Genomic DNA, 24,246 nt, shown 5'->3' on the forward strand with positions numbered 1-24,246 from the left:
CTAATGCTTTTATCCCCCCCTAGGTCGCAACGAATTACTACAGAGATATTGCAGATGAATAGTTTATGAAGACTAAGACATTGACTATTATGAAGCAAAGGCAATGCTGTGAAGAACTGTGGCTGCAAACATACAGTTACCTTAGTGGTTGGCAGAGGCAAACAACAGTGAACACTATCAGCTATACCTGGTAACTACTAGCATCTCCTTTACAGAGAAGCAAGAAAAAGACAGTCCTAGTTAGGGAGACTACAATGTAACCAAAACCACAGAGATAATTTCACATACTGTTTTTTAAAAGTAAATTTCCACTACAGTAACTAAACAAGAACACCTCTGTGGAGAAGGAAATAAAAGACAGCCCTTATAACTGATGTAATCCAAACCCAAATTCTCCTCCTAAATCTCAATGTCTCCAAAATCCTGAAATGCACAGATGCACAAGTGCTAACCTGTGCTTTGGTTTATCCTTGGGACAGTGTGCCAGAAGGGACACAAACAAACAAAACCAACAAGAAACCTTGAGATTCAGAATGGCAGCAGCTTGGCTTCCCCACAGCTGGCAGAAGGCAGGGAAATGTACAGGATTCCAGTTCTGACCAGTCATTAGATTTAATCAGCAGAACTGCTTTTTCAGAGAGGCCCTTGTAGGTCTTTAAACCTATATCCAATTAAGCCAAGATCACGCATAACATCAAAGAGGAAAATCACATGCTAGTAAAGGGCACGCTGAGCGGTTATTCATTAACTAGAACATTCCCATGGCAGAAGTTCTGTAAACATTTTGAGAAACTGGATTTGCAAGCCTAACTGATACCCATAAAGTTTATGAAAGACACTACAGTGCTATATCCAAATTCTGTGTATGTGTACTCAAGAGTTGTGAAAGCACTGTGGTATTTTCAATGGTACATATTCACAGTTAGAGTATATTTTTAAAATCTAAGAATGCTATTAGTCAATGATTTCCTTAGCTACTGAGCACAGGCAGTGGTCACATCTCAAGTCTATCAACTCCAAGCTTCTGATTCAGTGAGAAAAAAGGAGAAAGATCTAAGCGGCAGTTCTGTCTCCTTGCTCTCTAAGGAATAGCTTGAAAAAGCCCACCTGCCACTCTAGCTCTACCACAGCACACGCACTCAGTGAGCCAGAAGGTTTCTGCCTTTCCCAAGCCACCTTTCAGCAATTCAGATGATAGCATCATTTTCAGACAGCATAAAGCACAGAGGACTGATGCTTTCAGCAGAGGGCCCACGCCTGTACGTGTGTTCTCTCAATGTGCAGCAGAACAAAACTCAGAACTTGTTTTGGAAGGATCTGGATGAGAATTTTAAGCAGCTCTCAATTCTACATCAGTAATTCATTGACTGAAAATAACAGATCAGGTGAATGGCTCTCAACAGCAGGGCTGGGAACAAAGGTCCTGGAATAACATGAAGTGGCTGTCATGGCCACATAACACTTAATATGGAGTTTTAAATTATTATTTCTTACCAGCTTTCTGCTCTGGTGTTCCCCAGCACTAAGTGCTGCTTTGAGTAGATCAAAGGCAGGGAGTATTTTCTTCTTCTCTACAGAATTTTGTAACGTAAAGGAGAGGAAAAATCCCACCAAAAATAGCAGTGGCAGAATTTTGTTCCCACCTGACTCATTTTCTTTCATTCAAGCCTTCTCCTACGCCACAGTCAGTGTGATGCCAACAGTAGGTAAGGTAAGATAAACTCCTGCCCTGGAGTTTAGCACAGCTGCACACCAGAGATTACTGCTTAGAAAAAAGAACTCTGAAATAGGAGCAGAACTACCTACAGGCTGGAAAGGAAGGGAGGCAATTTTAAAAACATCACCAGGAACTTACCACAGTTGCTCACATCAGGGCCTGCACCATTTCTCTGGTCATGGCCAACGCTGCCTCCTCCTCCAAAACTCCACTCACCCAAATTCACCATGCTATTGAATGTTCTCACCACTGCATGCCAGCGAAGTTACCCTCAGTTACTGCTTTTCTCCACTTACCCTGCACATGCTCTCAGGAGGTTCCTGTGGCGGTACTTAAACAGTGAGCATCTTCTCTAAATTGGATTTTAAAGATGCTTGGCTCTGTCTCTGTTCAGGTGCTGCCCTCTGAGCACTGACTTCTACAATATGACCACCAAACAGGTCTGACATTTAATTTTTCGGTGCCTATCACAATGCAGCTTTGATCTGGATTTCCAGGAAGGAAACACCTTGTATCACCGGTGAAGATGATGATGTATCTCTGCCTAAACATACAATGTCATGATTCCCATGTAGTTCTTCCAATGACTAGCCAGTGGTTTTCCCTGCTAATTTTATTTTCTGCATTGTGTTGCACAGCTTAGAACTAACTGATCTGCTTTATGCAAGTACGGGCTAGGTTTGCAGAAGGCTAGGTTTGCAGAAGGCTAGTTTTGCCTGTTTTTATTCTTGGGTATACAATCTGCAAATGAAGTTGTAAGAATTCGGTATGCCAATTAATAAGACAAGTGTAATTATCCCAATTTGCCTGTGCAACCATAGCAAAGGCTTGACTGAAAGTCCAGTTAATGTTCATCTTTCTGTGGACTTCAGTGGGATGTGGATGTAGTTAAACATGAGCACCCAGCATTCTGCAGCTCTGAGCTAGGGGCCTTGTCAGAACACTCTTGACAGAAAACGTGTATAATAAAGCAACTGAAACAAATGGTATGTAGAGGAAAGCAAATTAGCAGCATCATTCTGTCCTCTGCCCCACGTGCTGCAGCTTCACTTGGAGTTTTAGACATGAAGAGCTTCTGTGTCAGAACATACAGGGGAAGAATCAACAGCTGAAGCTCTTTTTGGAGCAGATAAGGCTGCACCCCAGGCACAAAGGCAGCTGTCTGCAAAATTATCACTTAATCCTTTATTCAACTTCCAAACATTTCTCAAATAGTCAAGTGTATAAATGGGGCACAGACAGCTCTAATTCGCACCAACACCTTGAAATGCACTAGCACACTTCATACAGACACATCCACATCCTCTTGGCCAGTCTCCAGAAGGACTGAACTCCAGCAACCAAGGGAAATGCTGGCCTCAGGGAGGGCAGGTGCAGGGGGCAAACAGCTTTCAATGCTATCTCAGCTGCAGGTGATAGCTGACCTCTGCTGTAGTTTTGTGGTGAGTCCCTCACTGGTTGTGATCCATCATTTCAAGGCATTGCCCCTGACTGCCTGCACACGCAACCCTCAAAAGCAATGACACCGCTACATCACTACTGAGTCTTGTGAGCAAAGAGCTGCATGGTCTTGCAAAAGGACAAATGGCAGCATGGAGGAACAGTTTAGGGAAGAGCAGGAGATGAAGATGATTTTATTTGAATAACCCCTGTGTAAGATCATTTCTCACACTTCAGAACAACATGAAAATTTAGCCCTTTCACTTGGATTTCTCTGTCCAGCATAGTTTTTAAGGCAGCACCAATATTTTCCTCTTCACCCACACAAAGTTTTTGTCCTCGTCATAAAGGTAGTTTCTCCACACCCATCCCAAGCACTGTGGCACCTTATCATCACTTGTCATATCTCTCAGACATGTGTTTCCCTTCCAGCTGACATATTTTGAAAGCCAGCCTCCTCTTTGCCCTCCTCCCCCCAGTACTGCCATGCTCTGCTTCAACAGGAGTACGTGCAATGCAGAACTGGCTTTAAGCATCTCTATGCAGCAGGTGGAAAGGCAAACGCAGGCTGCAGGGCAGCAAGATGAAGTGGCAGTGCAGCACTTGCAACAGGACAGTGCATTGTAGGGCTACACTTAAATCCATCAGAAATCTCTAAATTGAAGGACTTAGTCGACTTTCTGCACAGATGCGCATTTATCTCTTCTCCCCCCTCCTCCCACACAGACAAAATGCAAACCCAAACTCTTTTCCCTGATGTTCTGCCAGACAAACAGGCAATTCAGAGCATCACAGGTCTGATTCCCCCACTGTTCTCACTGATTTTTGCTCAGATGCTCTGCAATAATCTTGTCTCAAGCCACCTCATTCAGGCAGCCCATTCATGGGCTATTATGTAGAGGAGACAGTATCAGCTGGCCAGCTACAAACAAATGAACAAAGAAGTAAATAAATCATTCCTGGAATGTTGGCATCTGCATTGTTTAATGCCTTTTGTTTCAGTACTCTCATCTGCCCCTGCACACACAGCCCCTTGACTTCTCAGAAACCACGGCTTCATTAGCAAAGCAGAACACAGCAACAGAATGGACCTACCTTTACGGAAACTAAAACACCGCTTAATTCTCCTATAAGTAGTTTTAGGAATGAAAGGAGCTGCTGCTAAGGCACCTGGGCTGCGGACTCCAGCATTTCTGTCTTCAGGCATCATACAGGCCAGATCACCCACGTCCCTCCAAAGCTTTCCTTTACCAGCTGCATCCAGACAAAACACCACGACTGCTCATCATTACTGACTGCTGAGGAGTTTTTATAATAGTGTATTTTCCTCTGGAGCTATGAGATTTGTGGTCTTCTAGATCTTGGGTAGGGCTTGAAGTGATTTTAACGTTCTCTTCCCTGCTTCAATTTTGCTTTGGGGAACAATTTCCTTCCGTCTCTCTACTTCCTTTAGTTTCTTTTATTTCCTGCGGTGAGACAACTGTCTATTATGCAGTGTCACAACAAAAGAGTTTCAGCAAAAAGATGTATCTTCCATTCAAACAGAAGTGCCTGCACAGATGAAGGGGGAGAAAGACCCTCTTCCTCTCAGCTGGAACAGGGGGTTGAGTGGCAGAGACTCCAATTCCACAGGAAAAGGTCAGCGCTTTGCGGTGAGCAAGGGGAAAGAGAAGAACAGTACCAAAAAGGCCACTGAAGAATCCTCCAGGATACAATACTCCTTGCTGGCTCCCTTTATCTCTGCAACCGAGAAGCAAAAACAACAGCCCCTTCGCCCGAAAGGCTCTCTGTCCACAACAGATTCCTTTTAAAAGGCCTTTTATATACCCAGCTCCCTGTCTGATGTTCTCAGGGGCTTCTCGCTTGTTTTATTGCCTTCAAACCACCAGAAGCTCTCATGGGAGAGGTGCGTCAAATGCGGCAGCAGCGCATCTTTGCCGGCAGGATCCTGGGGAGCTGCTGAGGAATACGTGCCTCCACACGGGGATGCTCTGCTTGCTCCCTCCCTCCCGGTCCCACGCCTGGCAATGGCAGCCACGGCTGCTGCTGCTGCTGCTGCCTGCGCCAGCCCCTCGCGTGCAGCAGGTGCAGGAAAACGACGTAGAGGAGGGAGCCGCCGCAACGCAGATTTTTCTGCTCCTCTGGGTGACTTTGAGTTGAGTTCAGGCGGCTGTCGTGTGTGGCAGCCTAAAAAGCAAGCAGGCTGTGCCTGGCTCCCGCAGGAGGTGCCAGACCTTACACTACTACCCCTGCTAAAATGCTCATGCTCCTTCTTCTCGCCTCCTCCCTTTCCCTTAGTCGCAAGCTCTGCAATTAAAGCTTATGCCTTTCCCTCCTGTAAAAAATTGCCTTTTTAATCTAATCAGGAAAGGAATTTCATGTGCAAACAGGCATTACATGCCCTGGCTCACTTACATTTCTTTTCCCTTTCAGAATTTCTTCCAGTCACCTTATTCTTTTGGTCCAAAACCCAATCTGTTTCTGATCACCTTAGCAGATTCCCACCTGCCCCGCGCCTGCCTTCTCTTTCTAGCACAGGTTAACAAATAACAATTTAATGATATGGTTAATCATTTACAGGGCTCCTTGCTCTGGTACCAGGAGTCCTTTCCCACTGCCAGACAAACTTTAAATATTAGTGGCTCACCAAGGCTCAGACACATCCGTTGCACATGTGCACGCACACTCACGCAGCTTGCTTACAATGCTTAAAAGAACCAGAAAATTCAAATACGTTACTCAAAGTGGCACTTGACTCGTATGACACCAGACTATTGTGGTTTACCATCTAGTACTGAAATTTAGGAAGCTGATACAAAACTGGTGTTTTGATTAATTAGCTGTCTGAAATAATTTTGTGTTGCAAGTAATTACTTGTTACTGGCTAGTCATCATGTGACTGCAACTTTTCTATATCTTGTTTATAGCTAAAGTAATAGATAAAAAGATTTTTCAACTTCAGTGGCTACAGCTCATAAAGGCAGGTGCTTGGACAACTTAAGTCAGAAGTGCCCTTCTTTAGAAGGATCAGACTGTTGCAGCAGCTGCAGCAACATCCACGTAGCAAGGGATAATAAAAATATGAGTGTGTCTGGCCATACATAATTACAGAATAGTTAATAGGGCTTATTAAGACTTGTTAAGATAGCTCAGACTATCAACTTAAGTAACAAGTAATTGATAAAATGGGGGGCACTAGAAACACAGTTCTTAATGGTGACACATACCACAATACTGCTTTTGCCATGTTATCACAGTCAAACCTTCTCCGTGAACACTAAACCCAAAATCATGTTCCATCTATTCTCCTGTTTTCCAGAGAGTTAACTGTTTGCTTCCCAATACAAATAACCCTGAGTCAGTGTATTTGCTCAAGAAATCAAATAGCAAAAACAAAAAGAACATGCTTAGAAGTATTTTAACTACAAATGAATTTAAACAGTAGTTCAAGGATAGCACTCAACTCTTGTTTTATGCAAATCAGCATGTGAAGTCTTCAGCAAGATGCTTCCATCAGTAATTGGCGTTAAACACTCCTACAACAATAATGGTGTCCTGAGAATTTTCACGGTGGCTGGAAGGATTCCCAGCTGTAAGCCAGAAATAGCTCTTGCCCTATAAAAGCAAATGAGGGGCTGGTGAAGAAAGCATAGGGTCAGGACTCTGGAGATTTGGTTTCTATTCATAGCTCTGTGCATGGACTTGGGCTAGAAACAGTTTCACTTAATCTCAGCTCCCTGCCTGTAAAATGTAGGCGCTTCTCCACTTGCAGAACTGCAAGGTTGCCTTTCCTCATTATTTGCCACAGAAACATACTGTGGTGCTGGAAGCTATGTGCAAAAAACCACAAAGATACTCTTCGAAAAATCCAGTTCTGTTATGCCCCCAAATTTATTATTGCCACAGCAGCTTACGCTGCTACTGGACTGAGTAAGAGAATACTAAGGAGCTCAACACGAGGCCTGCTTTACAAAGAGAAAGTTGGGGATGGGTAATCTTCATGCTATATAAACAAGCAGATTTCTTACCTAGCCTAACTACAGAAGACTGTGCTCCTCCTAACTCTCCTTTGCCACAATATGCCTGTAGAAGATCACACCTTTTAAGACAAACCTTTCATTTTGTGAGTTTTGGGCTTTGGTTTTTTGTTTTGTTTTTTTAAGCATCCTCCTGTAAGACCTACATGCCCAGATTCAGGACTGTGCCAGCTTATTAACATACAGGGCCAGATCCCAGTGAGATGACTGCTTAGCACTATCTTTCCAGATCACATTTTCCCAGGAGGAGCCAAAGAGAAGACAGTCACGTTTGAAGAGGTGCCAGGCAGGCCCTAGCTGACCAAGTCCCACAGTGCAGCCTACCAGTGAGGCTAAAGCCTTCTCCTAAGACTCTGTGACCTGTATAAAGCACAACGGAAGATGGGTGGCTTACAAGAAAAGTTTTGTTTAAAATGGCAGTTTCCTTCAGTCCCTCCCTCCTCTCTCCTGTGGTCTACCTGGCAGTTGAGAACAAGACATTTGCAGTCAGCAATCAGAGTTTTCAGTGATAACTGTGCTTTTCAGTCATGAAACAGCACAGACAATCCTGCCTGACTTACTTTTTCAGCAACCTGCAGACAAGACCAAAAAGCATCTGATGCAATGCAGGTGCTCTTTCACAGTAGAAAAATATTTCTCAAAAAAAATTGGAGATTTAAGAGCTTCAAGGAACAGACTGATTAACGTACTGACATTTTGTGCAATTGTGTCAATCATACTCGTATAATAATATAGATGTTATCACCAGAATAATAATGATGAAAATTATGATAATAATTTGCAGCCCATTCAACATAAGAGAACTTTTTAAAAAGACAACTAGACATCTGACAATAAATTTTGATCCAGTACTACTGAAATTGTTGGGTATGCCAATCAAAAGAAAAAGAATCTATCCTATACTGCTAGTGCTAATATCCTGGGGCTTATATTGGAGCGCATAGCTTTATATAATACTATTACTGATCTTAGCTGTCACTTGCAGGAGAATCACTGACAGCTTCTTGTAACAGGCATTTATGAAACACATGGACGGTCTTTTAGCTGGTGACCAAAGGAATTACCCTGCTTCTCCCTATGGAAAAACTGACTTCATAGAAGACCAACCTTCTGTGAAAACTTCCCCTCACCTTGGTAATGCACTGTCATGTGCTATTCTCATCAAGGGAAGTGGTTCCAGATAGTTTAAAGCCTTTTAGTTAAGCCCTCTGCATGGGAACAAGCCTGATACCTGCATTGCAAGAGAAAACAAAGGGCTCACTTTTTTTGAAAGATCTAGATCATTCTTCTCCTCATCACTTCAAAACTCTGGCTGTGACTGAGAGACAACAGAAGAACCCTTATGTGTCTTTGTGTATCTGGGAGCCTTGCATGTTCCCTCACTGACTCACCTCCTCCAAATGGCGCCCATATAACCCTGCGAATAGATTTCACCCAATCCTCCATGTCATTCTGCGTGCTCGCCATAAGAAGGTACGTCTCATGATTAGCTGTCATCCGCTCTCGGTCTCCTCCTGCAAGAGAAGATAATTGCACTTAGAAACCCTTTTGCTTTCCTGCCCAGCCAAGTTCCTGCCAGACTGACTGCTGAAAGCAGTAATAGTGGCTCCATAGCAAGCAGACATGGATACTATGCAGTGGAGTGTTTATCGTCAGACATGGCATGAAAAGAAGGTCCTGTAAGTACATTCCCCATCAGACAGCGAGAAGTTGTCATGCTTCCAAAAGGAAATGAGAGGATAAATGTCATCAGTAAACAAAAACAGCCCCATGCCATTCCAAGAATCACGGGGGCCCACACTAATCTGTAACGATATACGCACTGGAAATTTTGCAGCAGTTCTTGTACCATGACGGAGACAATAAACGCAGAGAGAGATAACCATGCTTTGAACAAGTGGGGATGATTCCATTTTTATTTGCAGGAACACAATGTGTCACGTTCATGGCAATGACATTTGATACACCCAAGTGTTGCTGTGAATCTCTAAGGCGGCAGCCGACGCTAGCAGCTGGTACAGTCCACTGCTTTCGATGGGTCTGATGAGAATTAGATTAAGAGGGAACACACTGCCTTATTATCATTTATTTAAAGGATGGGCCAACACTAAGAAGGTCAAAACCAGAACTTGGCTTGCCACAGCTCCAGGTTTTCACACTTGTAGTACTGCTTCACCTCCATCCTAATGGGTACTATGTTAGTGCAAGAGCACATGGGGATTCAAACCACCCTTCCAGCATTGCAGAGGGAGCAAACCCTTCCAGAAAGATAGCACCAGACATTTTGAAGCCCTTTCACCGAGCCAAACACATGCATGTATACTTCACGCACAAACGCGATGCACCTAGAAATCCCATGAGTTCTGTGTTCATCTCTTCCCAGCTTCTTCCATCCCTATTTTTGATTCTAGTCATGTCTAAAGTAAATATGTCTGTTCATTACAGGAGGAATACTGCTCCTTGGAGGCCTTCTGAAGAGTGCCATGCTCAGTGCTGGGCACTGGAACAGCTAGGTTTCTAAAGAGAAATTTCTTAAGGGCTAGAAAATCCAACCACAACTTCCTGGCACAACTGTTCTGAATGAACCTACTTGTATAGTGCACACTTTACAGGATTAGGACACACAACTGTAAAAGGGACTTAAGTGAAACTTGGTGAACACAAAAGCCAGATTTTTCCAGACACAAGCAGATTCTACTGAAGACATTCTTAAGGTTTACAGCATTGTTCAAAACTTAAATCTGAACTTGGAGGTAAAGAGAGACTCTGGTTTTCTACAGTCAAAATACAGCCATTCATATACCATATGTTCCCCAAAAAGGCATCCAAAGAAGTAATGCAACAACCTGAAGTACAATACATTTTAGACTATACCACAGTTCAAAAGTCTGAAGAACACTACTTTTTTTCTAAGACGTAGTTAAAAGGTAGGGATGAACCTATTTTAAGTGCCAACACTAGAGAAACACTAGAGCTAAACTGCATTGTTTGGGGTTTTTTTAATCTTTTTAGTGGCTAGCATAAGAATTGGTACAAAACATGAGTCTTACTTCTATGCTATGTTCTGTCATTTTTACCTTTCAAGAAGTGGAGGATGAAGGTATGGGGAGGGGGAAGCATTAGCATCCCAAATGGTAGCACTCCACATCAACCCTGCCCAGCAGAAAGCACATAGTCAGGCCCTGGAAATTTACTCCCCATCTCTACCCTTTACATAGCCATCTTGACCAGACTGAGGACAGATCTCTCCCACTCAAGCACGAAGAGTAGATATGATACTGTCTACAGTCTACTTAAACTGGCATATTTTACACGTCATCTAGAGTTCTCATCCTGAAAAGACCCAAAACCAAACAGAAAGTTTCAATATATTGTCACAGCTATTAAACATAATAGTAATAAATATAGTACATTAAAAGATTGTACATTAGAAGCATGTAACACAGTTGTGCCCTTTTTGTGGCTGATAAAAACTGAAAAAAATTATTTATACTACCATATTGTACTGTAGCTGCTTCTTTTTTTTTTTTTTTTTTTTTAAATGGACCAGGATCCTGTAAGGTGCCGTACAAAAAGATGCATTCACACAAAATACATATCAGATCCAGTAATAAAACAAGAGGTGACCTGATTTTCTTACTAAAGAGGCAACAAAAAAGATGACAGCCGTAGCTAAGTGATGGTCCTCCTCTTGGGTGTCTGTCAGATCACTCCATATTTTTGAATAGCCTGTGTATTTAAGTTCAGCAGATTATATGAGATTTACTCAGTTTCCATGTTATGAAAAACCAGAGGGTGTTCTCCAGATAAACTGGATTAATCACAGAAGTCTAGGTAGTTCATTTACAGTGTAGATTCCAGAGCAGTACTCTAAACAATTAACTCAGGTAAACACCCACTCAGCTAATACACAATTAATCTGTGTTTAATTTTGCAGAGAAGGAAAGCATAATGTTTAGTTACATTATCTTTTGGTATGAGAAAGCAAAGCTTTCCTAACAAAAGGAGCTTCACCATTTTATAGCAATTCTGGATCTGTCTACTTTGTAATTCAGCTCCTTCCTTTCACACCACAATATTGCATCTTGCAGGGTTCTTCTACTTGTACATTAATTTAGTTACTATTCAAGAACTGAAGCCTCACCGAAAGACTTTTGGGGACACAACAGCACATATTGGATTTGTATTTTACTGCAAATGTTAACTTTTAGTGGGACTGTATTTTAAATACAAAATTAATAAGATCAGGGGGACAGACAAGAAGAAATGATGATGATTCAGGAAACAGCCATCTCAGATAAGTAATATCAGATAAACAGAAATAGAAGGACCTTTCTGAATCTTCAGTAGGTCCACAGGACGCTTCTGAAAGATGCTATTTAGAATCTCCAACTCACTTTTTTTTCCCCTTGTAATATTATTGTTATGATTATAATGAAGCATGAGTAGATCACAATCTCCAAAAATCAGACATCTATTCATACCATAGATACCAGCACTAAGTACGTCAACATGAAAATGATGCTCAGCATGAAGTCCATTACAGATATGAATGCATCCTTATTCCTTTCCTGTGAGCATGCAAATCATAATTTATTTTACCTGTACTGTTGTATGGCTCCAGATTATGCCTTCTCAAATTTCCTTCCCTGCATTTGCAGTCCAAGTACGAGAAATGCCTAATCCTGTGTGCTGTGGCCTGCTTGTGAATAGCCAACTCAAGGGGCTGGAATACAAACTCCACTTTTTTTTTTTTTTTTTTTAACCTTTTCCCCTTGTTACTTTGCAGGTGTCACAGGACCTGGAAGGAGTAGAACCCAGTCTACCTGACCAAAGAAGTTGACCCTGGCATATTCAAGATGAAAAGCTGCTGTTTACACAACTGATGTGTATATCCTGTTTCTTCCAGCCTCTGGTAACTGCCGAAAGTAATTGGATCTATACTGTTTCTCAAAACTACAATGTAATATCACATATTGTTATTCCTGCAGCCCTAACCAATCCTTTATCTGTTTTATTTTCCTGGCAGCATCAGAAATGAATTCTTATTTATTGAAGAAATCTATCCATAACATCCATTTGGAGTGGAAGCAGTGAAACAGCACAATACCACGATGAATCTTCCACTTTGAACAGGTCAGATTTCTCCTCTTGCCCCCTTTGGGACTAGCAATGACTTGCAGGTTCCCAAGTGCTCCTTCCTGCCTCCTTCGGGGACTCAGTAACCAGCAAATACAGACCACTGCTGTGCTTCGTGATAGGACAGCCTGGGACCACTCGGCCCCATGCTGGGTGCAGCTTTGTGCGCCGAGCCAGCACCGCTCTGATACAAGCGAGGCGAGGTATTTTAACAACTCTTGCCAGCAACCGAAAAAAACCCAATTAAAATACGGAGAGGCCAATTCTTGCGGGGATCCACTCCGCAAGGGAAAAGAAAGGGAACAGCCTGCGCTTGCTCAAGCGGCACCACACCACACTCGGAAAAGCATGAAGAGGCGGTGACTCAATATAAGGGTGATTGCTTCCTGAAATACCAGGCTCAACAGCTCTCCTGCTTTTTATTGTCCATCAATTAAATGTGAATGCACAGACATTTTGCATTCAGCTGCGGGGGTGGGAAGTCGTGCAAGGTGGGGTTTTTTTGTAGTCTCTTCCTGTCTAACCCAACACCCTTCTCTTACCTGAAGGTACCCAGGCTGGACTCCGAATGCAATATTTGCTTGTCCTTTTAAAAGCATCTTGGATTTCTTGCAAACAGTAGTTCCAGCATTCTTGAGAATGGAATGCGAAGGGATTAAATTCATTCCAACTGTTTAGAAGAGAATTTTCTCCCAGGAGAAACATCAAAAACTAGGATTAATCTGATTTTTCTGAGCGGAGAATATCATGGCCAACCTCAAAAGAACATTGACATTCCAACAAAAAAAAATTTGGGGGCCAATTTCAAAGTAAAACAGTTCCCTACTCCCTTGTGCATTTCTCTTAGCCGCAGTTTCTAAAACCCTTGCTCTCAGCTTGGGAACTGGAAGGTGGTCAAAGGCAGACCAGCATTACAACAGAACCCACTGGGTTTTCTTTAGAAACACCCTCTTGCTTGGATACTTCACATTTTTTTCCTGAATTTTTAATTTCACAGGAAAATGCTAAATAGTAAAATTTTAGCCTTCTAATGTTTCATATCAATACACTAAATGCACCTCCATATGGTATTCAAATAGGAACTCCTAGCTACTCATCATCTCACAAAAAAAATCAAGCCATATACTTACAAAAAGATTTAGGAGCTGATACTCAGGCATTAATTTCTGAAAATCTTGCCTGAGGAGTCCTTTGTTTTCTTTCTGTTGCACCCTGTTTTCACTTTATTTTCTTAATTTTTTTAGCCTGTCTTTCAAATAGTTCTCACTGCTATATGGTCTGGAATTCTCTTCCAGCTACTACTGTCCATCACCACATTTCTGCATACATGCACTGAATCAATGCCACTCTCTTCTCCCACATGTCCCTGTATCACCCGAAGCCTCATAGTTGCACCAGCCTTTAAGTTAGAAGAGCTGATCTTTCGTACAAATTGTTTGCAACTCAGAAATGTACGCATCTGTGTGTTGCTTAAATCTTCCAAGCGTAGCCAGGTGTAGAAGTAAGTGCCATCCCCGTGTGCAGTGAAGCAGGCATGCTCTTCTCCATTCAGATGTATGATAAGACTATGTAATTTATAGCTCCTCATCAGGACTCCAATTAGCATTTCTTCACAAACAAAACACCAATAATTATGATAGAATTCATGACTCTTCCACTATACTTTGTGCTCTTAAATTTTCCCCTATACTGCAAATGCACTGCACATTAAGTGACTTATTTAACCTATTTCTCTGGAAAAAACCCACCTGCATTTCCTTCATCAACTTTCACTTTACGGCATTTATATTCAGACTTTTTAATCCTAAGCAGAAATCATCTCTGCAAGTTGTAGAGGACACTAGAATATCAGAGACCAAGATGAACAACCTTATTCTCCTTTTTTTTCCCCTAATGAAACTCCTCGTTTAAGAACAAAACAGAAATTATCATTACCCAACCTTGATATTAACTCAACACTAACCACTGCTGCTTTAAGCATAGAAGTCTGACTTGACATACTGATGAGCTACTAAAAGACAGTTCAAATCCATACGTGTCTGTCTTCCATATACTGACACTGGCAACTACAGGATCCATCTATCCTCAAGAGAGTCAAAAAATTCTATCATAGCTGTTAAATCTTATAATCACGCCCAACTTTAATGTAACATAAGAACTATTCTGCTGGCCACTGCCTGTGTCATGAACCCTGCACATCCTGAGTCTGATGAAAACCACACATAGGCATCTTTCAAGGATGATTCAGGTTCCTGCACTGAGGTGATATGGGACAATTTGCCCTTCAAACTGCCCTCAGTTTGAGCACTAAAATATTTTATGTTCATTCCAACTGGGCCAGTGGAAAAACCTAACTACAAAAAGCTTGGTCAGAACACAGGCTGAAATTTGCAAAGCAAAATGAAGGAGCTAAGTGCTGGGATGCAATTGGATTTTAATGAGATTTTAATGTCTTACTGGCTCTGGGATTCATTGAGAAACCCTTCTTCATAGTAAGTGAGAATCTATGTTGAAGGCTTAGCAACTGCTGCATCTCACATGACTAATTTAAAGAACAGAAAGAGACACGACTACTTGAAACTTGCAACGTTTTTGTACTGTGTATACCACTTGCTAAGCAGCCAAGCTTATGTTCTTACATATGTGTTGGTGGAGAGGAAGTAGGGGCAATGAATTTCTGTGTATCAGTTTGGGACTTATTTCTGATGATGCAGGTACGGAGCTTGGAGACAAGAGCTGGGGAGGGGGTGTTTTGGTTTTTCTGTTTGTTTGTTTATAATTCTTAAAAGCATCTTTATTCTGCACATGCCTTGTATTGCTCCTGCTCTTCCTGACTGTGTAAAACTTTACCAAGAATTTAAAGCATCCTCTTAGTTCAACTAGGATGAAAAAAAGAGTACATAGGCTAAGTTCAAGTCACTGCCACCTTTTTCTTTTATCACAAAATTAAGGTAGTCTGGAGAACCAAGTTCTTAATGATCATGCAAAAACTCACCTGAAAACGAACAACCCACACTGTATGATTATCAGAGACAAATAGTCTATATTTACAGGAGCTTCACCATTACTTCTGAAGTGACTGTTACAGAATATATGCTGTATGTTCTCATCACAAGAGACCTGCTCCATGGAAACTACACAGAACATTGTTGTATTTCCAACAGTACTCAACTTACATCTTTCATAGCACAGCTTGTCTAAAACATATCTATATCATGAAGGAGAAAAGATGTCCATGAACTGAAGATGTGATGTTGGACTTCATGAAGCTGAAAATTAACCAGGGAGGCTAAGACCAAGGCAGATGGGGGGGAGAAAAGCTTGACCTTGGAGTATAAAAGAAAGCACCCTGGAAAGGTCTCTATTTAAAAGACATTATCAGAGCCATCAGTGATGGAAATCCCAAAAGCCAAGAGAAATAGAAAATTAGCACTAAGCTAGGCTGCACTGAACAGGTTCCTTACATGCTAAACAATCAAATCCTAAAATGCCCAATTGTTTTATCTTGCACTGAGCTCCCCAGATACTAAATTGAACGTACAACCTGTCAACTCTTAGCATTTCATTCAGATCCACAAAAACCCCTGTCCAGCTTAAAATCGAAGAGATTTGGGCAATCTTGTATCTTAGCTTATTATTTGATGATTCCTGAGATTTTAGGATCTGTGTTTTGAAGACCTTCATGACAAAACTGAGTACAGAAACTTGTTTCTAGGAAAAAAACTTAAGCTAATAAAATAAAACACAATTGAGACATACCAATAATTGAAACAAGAAACTTCTCACTGGCCCTATTATGTAATATATGGCAAACCAGATTCCAAAGATCAAAAGATACTAAGAGGAAACTCCTATGTACTGTAACAGTCCTAACAATATTAGGTGAAATAACGTTGGCTGGTTTTCCACAGATGTTTAAACACATAAATCCATCTAGATGGCTGGATGTTACAACACATGATTGGCTACCATTAGAATTTAACTCCTAAGCATTTTCAAAAGGTGTTCCATAAAACTTGAAAAATACCCTCTGTTGTTCTGTTAAAACCAGATCAGGTAGCAGACCCAGTTCATGATTTTGAGTTCCACTACATAGTTGCATTACCTCTAAAGCTTTAATGACAGGTAATAGACTGGGTTGAGGAAGATACACAAATTACAATTTCAATTCTTTTACCCAGGACTGTCCTGTTATATCTTCTGTTCTTGTTTGGCTCAATGCTGCTCTGTCTTCTGAAAGGAGACACAGATGGCCAGAAAATATGTTTATATCACCTATGTGTTTTAAATGACTAATACCACCACCACTGAGAAACCTCAGCATTGAAATACAATGTTATCAAATTCACCATTGTTTTACTAACAAACCGTATCAGGTGCACTATTTAATTTCTCTCTTCACAAAGAACTAATACAATTTCCTAAAGAGGGGAATTAAATAACTGCAAACAAGTCAATAATGAAGATACTGCTTTTTAAATACTTCAGTACAAATATAATTTTCTGCTCCTAGTATCCAAGCTGATCTTTTGCATTAATAATCTTGAACAGCAGTTTTCTGCACTACGAGTGTATTGTTTTTTGGGCATATTAGCTTTTCAACATAAAAGCTGCAGCCTAATTTAAGTGCTAAATAGCAAAAGACTGCTAACACAAGTACATTCCCTGGTGGGCATTGTGCTCTATCACAATTTCCCTGCTTGCAGAATGCCTGGAAGACAGCAGGGCTTTTTCAATAGAAAGAGTTGTTTTCATGAAACTCTGAACCAGCTGCTATTGGATACTTGAAATCAGGCTAAGGAAATGTATTCATCATGTGTAACACAATGAATACTCTGTACAGGTAGCTTTCTTCTGTGCTGCAGGGCTACAACTGCAGCACATCTGTCTGTAAGAGTAAGTTTAGTGTCTTGCACAGTAAAAGCATAAAATCAGTGCCATATTTAAGCATTTTGTCTTTCTCCTAATGTAATAATTATTGCTTAAATACCTGAGCAAAAAACTGTGATGCTTGCTCATCAGCAGTTACAATTGTGTTAGAAAGATCTCATTAATGAGGAAAAGAGAGATGTGAATTCAAATCATCCCTTGTACAATATAAGAGCTCTGATTTTTTCAGAGCACTTAATCTTTTCAGGCATGTCTCATTCTTCCTCTCTTTCCTCTCCTCCCCTAGTTTTGCTGCCCTTCCTTTATTCCTAATTTGAACTTCTGCTACGCTTCAAACAGATTTAACAGTTATCCACCTCATCCTCAGACAGAGATCCCAAGTGCTACCTATTTTGCAGTCTGTTCCTCCTACCCTTCCCTGCCAATAAGATGTTGGTGCCAGCACAGTTAACTTTTTTATCATGCCCTTCCCCAGTGCCATTCCCACTTGAAAAAATCTCATCTCTCTTCTTGCTCAAGGCACACCGCCCAGAACATTTTGTTTACAGGTTGCATTAAAAGGCCATCAAGCTGTGTGGACCCCATCACGGCTTTACACTTCACCAGCCCCTGAGCAGCAGCACACATCGCTGCCTTCCCAGTTAATCAGTACCATGCAGAAGTCAGAGGCATGCTTCTTTTGCACTGCTGTTGATAGTTTTCAGCTTTCCAGAATTTTTCAATGTTGTCAGCATTGTTGTGATATAAAAGGCAGTCTGAACTGTCATGTTTGCTGTTCTATTGTTGTGACTTTCAGCTGTTTCCAGAGTTGCTGGTAACGTTTTCTGCATCCATTAGCAATTCTACTTTCTTATTTATGTTGAAGTTCTGTGAAACCACACAACTGCAAAAAAATATTTTTCTACCTTTTTTTTCAGCCATACTAACAGATGAAATCACATTCTTCTGCCTGTATAGTGAAGACTGGCGATGAATTCACAGAAGCAGATGGATCAGGGAAAAAAAAGGGTCAGATTTACAGTATGCAAGTTATACCTTTATAGAAAAGAAATTGCTTCAGTGCGGTTGACTGTAAATACCCTAAATGCACACTCTGGCACTAACATGAAACTTAGCAAACATTCTGACAAAGTACGTATTATAATTTTACCTGGTCTTGACAAACTATTACACTTAGTGCAGGGAAACAGAAAAATAATTTGGTGGATCCACAAAAGACACACTCAGTATCACTTCTCAAGAAGGCTTCTCACTCCTTGTGCCTTGCAATGGAATCTCACACAGGCTTTTTTGGTAGGAAGATGTGGAAAATACAAATAAACAAAAAAACAGAGATTGACCGTAGAAATCCAGTCCTCTATGTCCTTCATTACTACTAGGATTTAAGACATATACAGTATTGATCCAGTTCTAGAATAAAACATACCAGGCCACACTTGTCCATGTACAGTGCTATCACAGTGCCCTATTTTCAAAACTTCAACCATAAAGAGCTTTCCTCTGAAATTATGAGTTCAAGAAAGTAAAAATAAAGCAGAAAGTCTTGCCTAATGCCATAAACTATTAAAAACATATACTGTGGCTTTTTTAGTTAAAACTTGTACACACAGAAGATACAAAATCAAATCAAATTGTCAAGGCCTTTTTTTTTTTTTTTTTTTTTTTTGACAAAGGTAGACCAAGTCCATCTTTGTGAGTTTTCTTCCCCCATTTTTCTGACATTGGCCAATAGTTTCCTGGGGACAGAGACAAGAGAGATTTGCTTTCTGAACTATAGCTTGGATTCTAACAGAGAGCAGAACTCACTTGTGACCTCCAAGAAGAAACAACATAGAGAGAAGAACATGGGTTTTTCAATGACCTGTGATGCTTAAATGTTTTACTGCTTTACTTCTACTACTTTCTTATTGGACTATGCCATTTTTACATCTGAATTGCAGTAACCAAGAGAGGAGTGGATTGCTGCAGCCAGGTCTCAGCTCTGTGGCACCGCATTTTACCCAGCCACTGATTACACAGGTTTGTATTTCATGCTATGCCTATAGGGTAGGTGATTTCAAGGAGGAATACAGAAGACCTGCAGGCAAACACATGATCAATCAGATGTCAAATGTCCTCAGCACTGAGGAGTTCCACTGAGAAGACCTATTGTCTTTAATAGGAAGGCTTCACTAAGCAATTGACACCTTCTTCAAATACCGTTAAGTGTATTCCTTAGAAATGGGGGAGGGCAGAACTACAGAAATGGCTCCACTTTTAACTGCTTCATCTGCCCGCTGGTTGCCACCTGATTGTTGCAATAGTGCTACAGTGTCTACAGACAATTTCTCAAATTTAACAGTTCTCACCCCCTGAAATTACTATTTTACTTGCTCCTTCCAGTAACAGTTAAAATCTGTGGAAAACTATGGCTTGTCATATGACTTGCCAAGAGAGAATCAATGTATTTATGTAGTTGGGAAGGAATGTGAGGGTCACATAATGTCAAACACTAGTGGTGGTGCAAGCCTCAGTGGATGACTTCACTGTTACCTGTTGTAACTGATTTATTCTAAGAGAAAAGCATTAATACAAATTATTACAGCAAACTTATTTTCTCTGTCCTATGTGACACCTTAAATTATTGCATTCCTGTCATTTGACAATAACCTTCTCTGAAGTGTCTCAAGTTGGACACCCAAAATGACTATCATGTTACTTGAAATTTGGCTGATCTCTAAGTTTATTTTAGAGAAATTCTCTGCAAACATATATCCATCTCTGCTTCTACAGAGAGAGGGGAAAAAGCCCCATGCATTTGCTGGTCCAGACATATTGAACAATGTAGAAAATGCTTTAGAAGTTGACTGCAAGGACTGTTTTGGCAAAAAGCAGGATGCTGGAGCTGTTGCTGCTGCAGAGACAGCTGCCCTGTGCTACCAAATGCTTTCTTTGCTTTTCAACCGTACATCATGAATTGCACTGAAGTATAAGACTCAACTTGAAATGGATTATTTTGAATGGTCAGTTCCACAGCACATATTTGTATGGCATTTAACCTAGCAGGAAATTAAAACTTCAGATGATTTTAAGTAAGGAAGAATCAATACCTGAACAGAAGTCCTCAAGCGTAAATTCACCCAGGGACTTTAGGCTGCAAAGCCAGCATGCCAAGATGTCAGACCTAGGTTGTCCTCAGAATCTTAGCAAGAACAACATTCAAAGCATGCACTCGCTTCAGCTCTCAGCATCTACTCATTAAGCTCTCTGTCCGTCATGAATATGGAATATCCTGAGCCTTCAGCAGGTAGAAATTGAGATGCTCTTTTATCAGTCTAAACATGCTCTTGGAAATTAGCTCAGTACAAAAACAAAGTTGCACAGCTAAATTCTTGTGGTGTTTCTCTGGAAGGAGGCCAGCCAAAAAGAGCTTTGATCAGGACATAACCATCTGGTATCCCAGGACACTGAATTGTGGCTAAGCCATAACTTGAGCCAGTCTTGGAAATCGTGTCTCATACACTGGCCTATGGCCACTGCCGCATACAGACAAGCAGACAATGCTATTGTTATTAATTCTCAGGTAACAAAACTGATCTGCCAAACACAGAAAATGTTGTATTTCTTCTAATTTTACAGACAATTGTTTTGTAAACAGACAGAAAAGATACTGTGTTTCCAACAGGTTCCAAGAAAAGCAGTTTCCCTTCTCCAGCAGGAACTGACCATGCTCTGCCAACTTCTGGACACAGTGCTTTCCAGTCTGCACTGAATTACACCCAAACATAGAAATACTTCATTACTCCAGAGAGCAACCAGTTATTTCAGCTCATATCTGACTTCAGATTTGATCACAGTTAAAAATAATAGATCTTTGTGGCATAGATAGAAAACGGAAAGGATGCAAATATCCTAACTAAGCAAGCATATATTATGCATGTACATCGTTTCATCGTAACTTCACTTGTTTAATAATGCAAAGTCATGTTTTAGCAGTTTAGAAAATAAATCAAGAGTAAGTTATTCAATAAAACGTGGGCTGACATATGCAGAAGGCAATTACCTAATACAAAGTTAAGTTGCAGCATAAGATGATGTTCCTCATCTAAAGTAGCAGGAGATTTCAGTCATCAGTTCAGGACATTTGTTACACAGCTCATCTGAAATCAACCATCTCCAGGAACATTGCGCCTCTTAGCACCATTTTCGGATATCAGTTCAATACTAACTCGGACAGAAGTGTGCCACTTAATGAATTATCAGCTCAACTCTCCAGTCCTTTAAATGTCTCTGAAATTTCTAATTCAAGTGCAGCTTTCCCCAAGAAAGAGCTGCCAAACACCAGTTATCTGCAGAGCACAAACACTGCTTAGCATTCTGTAAATCTCCACACCTTGCAATAGAGCAGATCAAGCTAAGAATGAACAGAAACCTCATTTCAGCTTTGTTTTGTTATATATATGCCACAGACAGACACATGTTGATAATATGGTCCACGTTTCCCATTCTCATTCATGAGCACAGAACAATCCCAGAGTGCATTTACTTCTAATTTGGGTAGGTCTATACTTTTGCCTTGACAGCTGGAACCTATATACCACAGCATGTCTTTTTCAGACAAAGATCACTTGGGTGTCATTTCTGGCAGTGTACGCTAACAGAAAGTACTTGCAAGGGGAAACCCAGTATATTTTGAAGTATTGTTTTTTAAAAGACATTTGTCCTGGTTTCAGCTGGGATAGAGTTGATTGTCTTCCTAGTAGCTGGTACAGTGCTATGTTTTGAGAGTTCAGTATATGCAAAGAATGTTGATAACACACTGATGTTTTCAGTTGTTGCCACGTAGTGTTTAGTCTAAAGTCAAGGATTTTTCAGCTTCTCAAGCCCAGCCAGCGAGAAAGCTGGAGGGGCACAAGAAGTTGGCACAGGACACAGCCAGGGCACCTGACCCAAACTGGCCAACGGGGTATTCCATACCATGTGACATCCCATCCAGTATAGGAACTGGGGGGAGTGGGGGAGGAGAATTGCTGCTCGGGGACTGACTGGGTGTCAATCGGCGGGTGGTGAGCAATTGCACTGCGCATCATTTGTACATTCCAATTCTTTTATTATTACTGCTGTCATTTTATTAGTGTAATCATTATTAGTTTCTTCTTTTCTGTTCTATTAAACTATTCTTATCTCAACCCACGAGTTTTACTTCTTTTCCCGATTTTCTCCCCCATTCCACTGGGTAGGGGGGAGTGAGCGAGCAGCTGTGTGATGCTTAGTTGCTGGCTGGGGTTAAACCACAACAACATTATATGGGATGAAATGCTAACTTGGTTCATGGTACAGAAAAAATGTAAAATGGATAACATACATACATTTTCACAGACAGATCTTGTACAAAGAAAAGACTGTCTTGTGTCTACTTGCCATTTCTTTGAAATACTAGAAGAGGACCACTGATGAGGTGAGACTCCTGCCAGCCACAGACCTGCCTCTGACAGGTGAAGACGGCCCCTCATTCCCTCCCACACAGAAGAAATCCACAGAAACTCTGACACACGTCACAAACTCAAAAACTGTTTGTCAGCAGCATGCACAACATGGGAAACGCTCATCACAGGTCCACTCCCTCTTACAAGAAGTACCAGGAATTCTTTAGTCCCAAGAAATTAAACACACTTGAGGACTGATGCCACCTGTGTGAACAAGGAAACAGCAGACATCAATGCCCTCCATCAGGCAGATGTGGCAAGGTGGCAATGGGAGATAATATTATGCATAACTCCAGCAGTAGCTGTTTAGCTTAAAGGAAAATTGTTTACTGTTTCTTCTATCTTCTCACTCACAAGTACATCACTGGGCTAGTCAGAGAGCCTATTAAAGATTTTAGGCCCAGCTCATCATAGGCTTAAGTGGTTTCAGGGCCACTGCAAACCAACGGAGCTTCAACTCCTTATACCAGCAGTTTTACCCCACATCCTCATTCCATCTGAGAACAACCCAAGATGGGCTCCTATGATATACTTTAAGTAGTCAGATAGTTAAATCTGAACTAGTCACAGTACACTCTTTTTATGGCAAGGAAGAAGAACTGCCAGAGGGTGATTCATCTGAGCTATCTTTGGAGCCTCTTCTAGGATGAGATGAATCATGCTGTGGAGATATCACTTCTCTTCTGAGCTATTCATGCAGGCACACTCACATTGGCTTTCTTTGTGAGTTCATGGATATGCATGTGTGTCTGTGTGTGTGTGCACGCGCGCTTTAAGGGTCTATTTCTACAAGCAAATGTTAGCACCTTGTTCCCTGGGCTGTTCTGGACTGCATACCAACTTTTAGACATGCACAGGTATATGATTAGCATTTCTTAAATGGCTGGTGGTTGAAAACATATCCCTGAAGTAGCCACAAACCATTTACTTATTAAGAAATATCAGTAAATGTATGAAGTAAATAACCTGTAATTAAGCAGAAACAGTTACTCAAGACACTTGCTTTTCCTACTAGGAAAGAAAAAAAAACTTCATATAATAAAGTCACAACAGTGCATGACAAACATGAGAGGTAACCAGTAGGCATTTCTGATTTTGGCACATGATTTTTGGCAAATTTCTGTACCTTGGCGGAAGGATTCAAACTCTGAGAATGGGAAAGGTGACAAAAATCCACCAGTGACAACCTGGACACCAGCAATGTATTAACCAACAAAGCCATGCACTCAGCAGACACTGGCTAATATTGAAAAGACAGCATCTATCCTTCAGGTAATCACTGACCCTCTCAAGAAGCACAAAGCCTGAACCAGGAAAAAGTTACAAGCTTGGGATAAGGGCCTAACAACGACATGCAAATACCTGCTGCTGACAAAACAGGACAGGAATTTAACTGCCATTGGTTCCTTTGAAAAATTTCCTGTTCATAACCACCACATACACTGTAAACTGAGGCCTCTATATAGAAGTTGGTACAACTTTCTGATGTCCTCACAGAATAATGGAAGGACATGCTAACATTAGTTGAAAGTTAGCCAAAAAGATTTCATTGAAGTTT

General features: G+C 41.1%; 1 protein-coding gene across 11 annotated transcripts in view; it reads right to left on the bottom strand.

Annotated features, from left to right (window-relative positions):
* ARHGAP24 (Rho GTPase activating protein 24) overlaps positions 1-24,246 on the bottom strand; it is a 282,678-nt gene that overhangs the window by 26,397 nt on the left and 232,035 nt on the right. For 10 of the 11 annotated variants that reach the window (XM_052773169.1, XM_052773161.1, XM_052773152.1 and 7 more), the window contains one exon: positions 8,586-8,708. In XM_052773169.1, the coding sequence (XP_052629129.1) occupies positions 8,586-8,708 (123 nt within the window). Of the gene's footprint in view, positions 1-4,252; positions 5,629-8,585; positions 8,709-24,246 lie in introns of those variants that run through there. The other variant, XM_052773178.1, reaches the window with a different exon arrangement.

The sequence above is a fragment of the Harpia harpyja genome, chromosome 2 (genome assembly GCF_026419915.1).
Source record: "Harpia harpyja isolate bHarHar1 chromosome 2, bHarHar1 primary haplotype, whole genome shotgun sequence".
NCBI lineage: Eukaryota > Metazoa > Chordata > Aves > Accipitriformes > Accipitridae > Harpia > Harpia harpyja.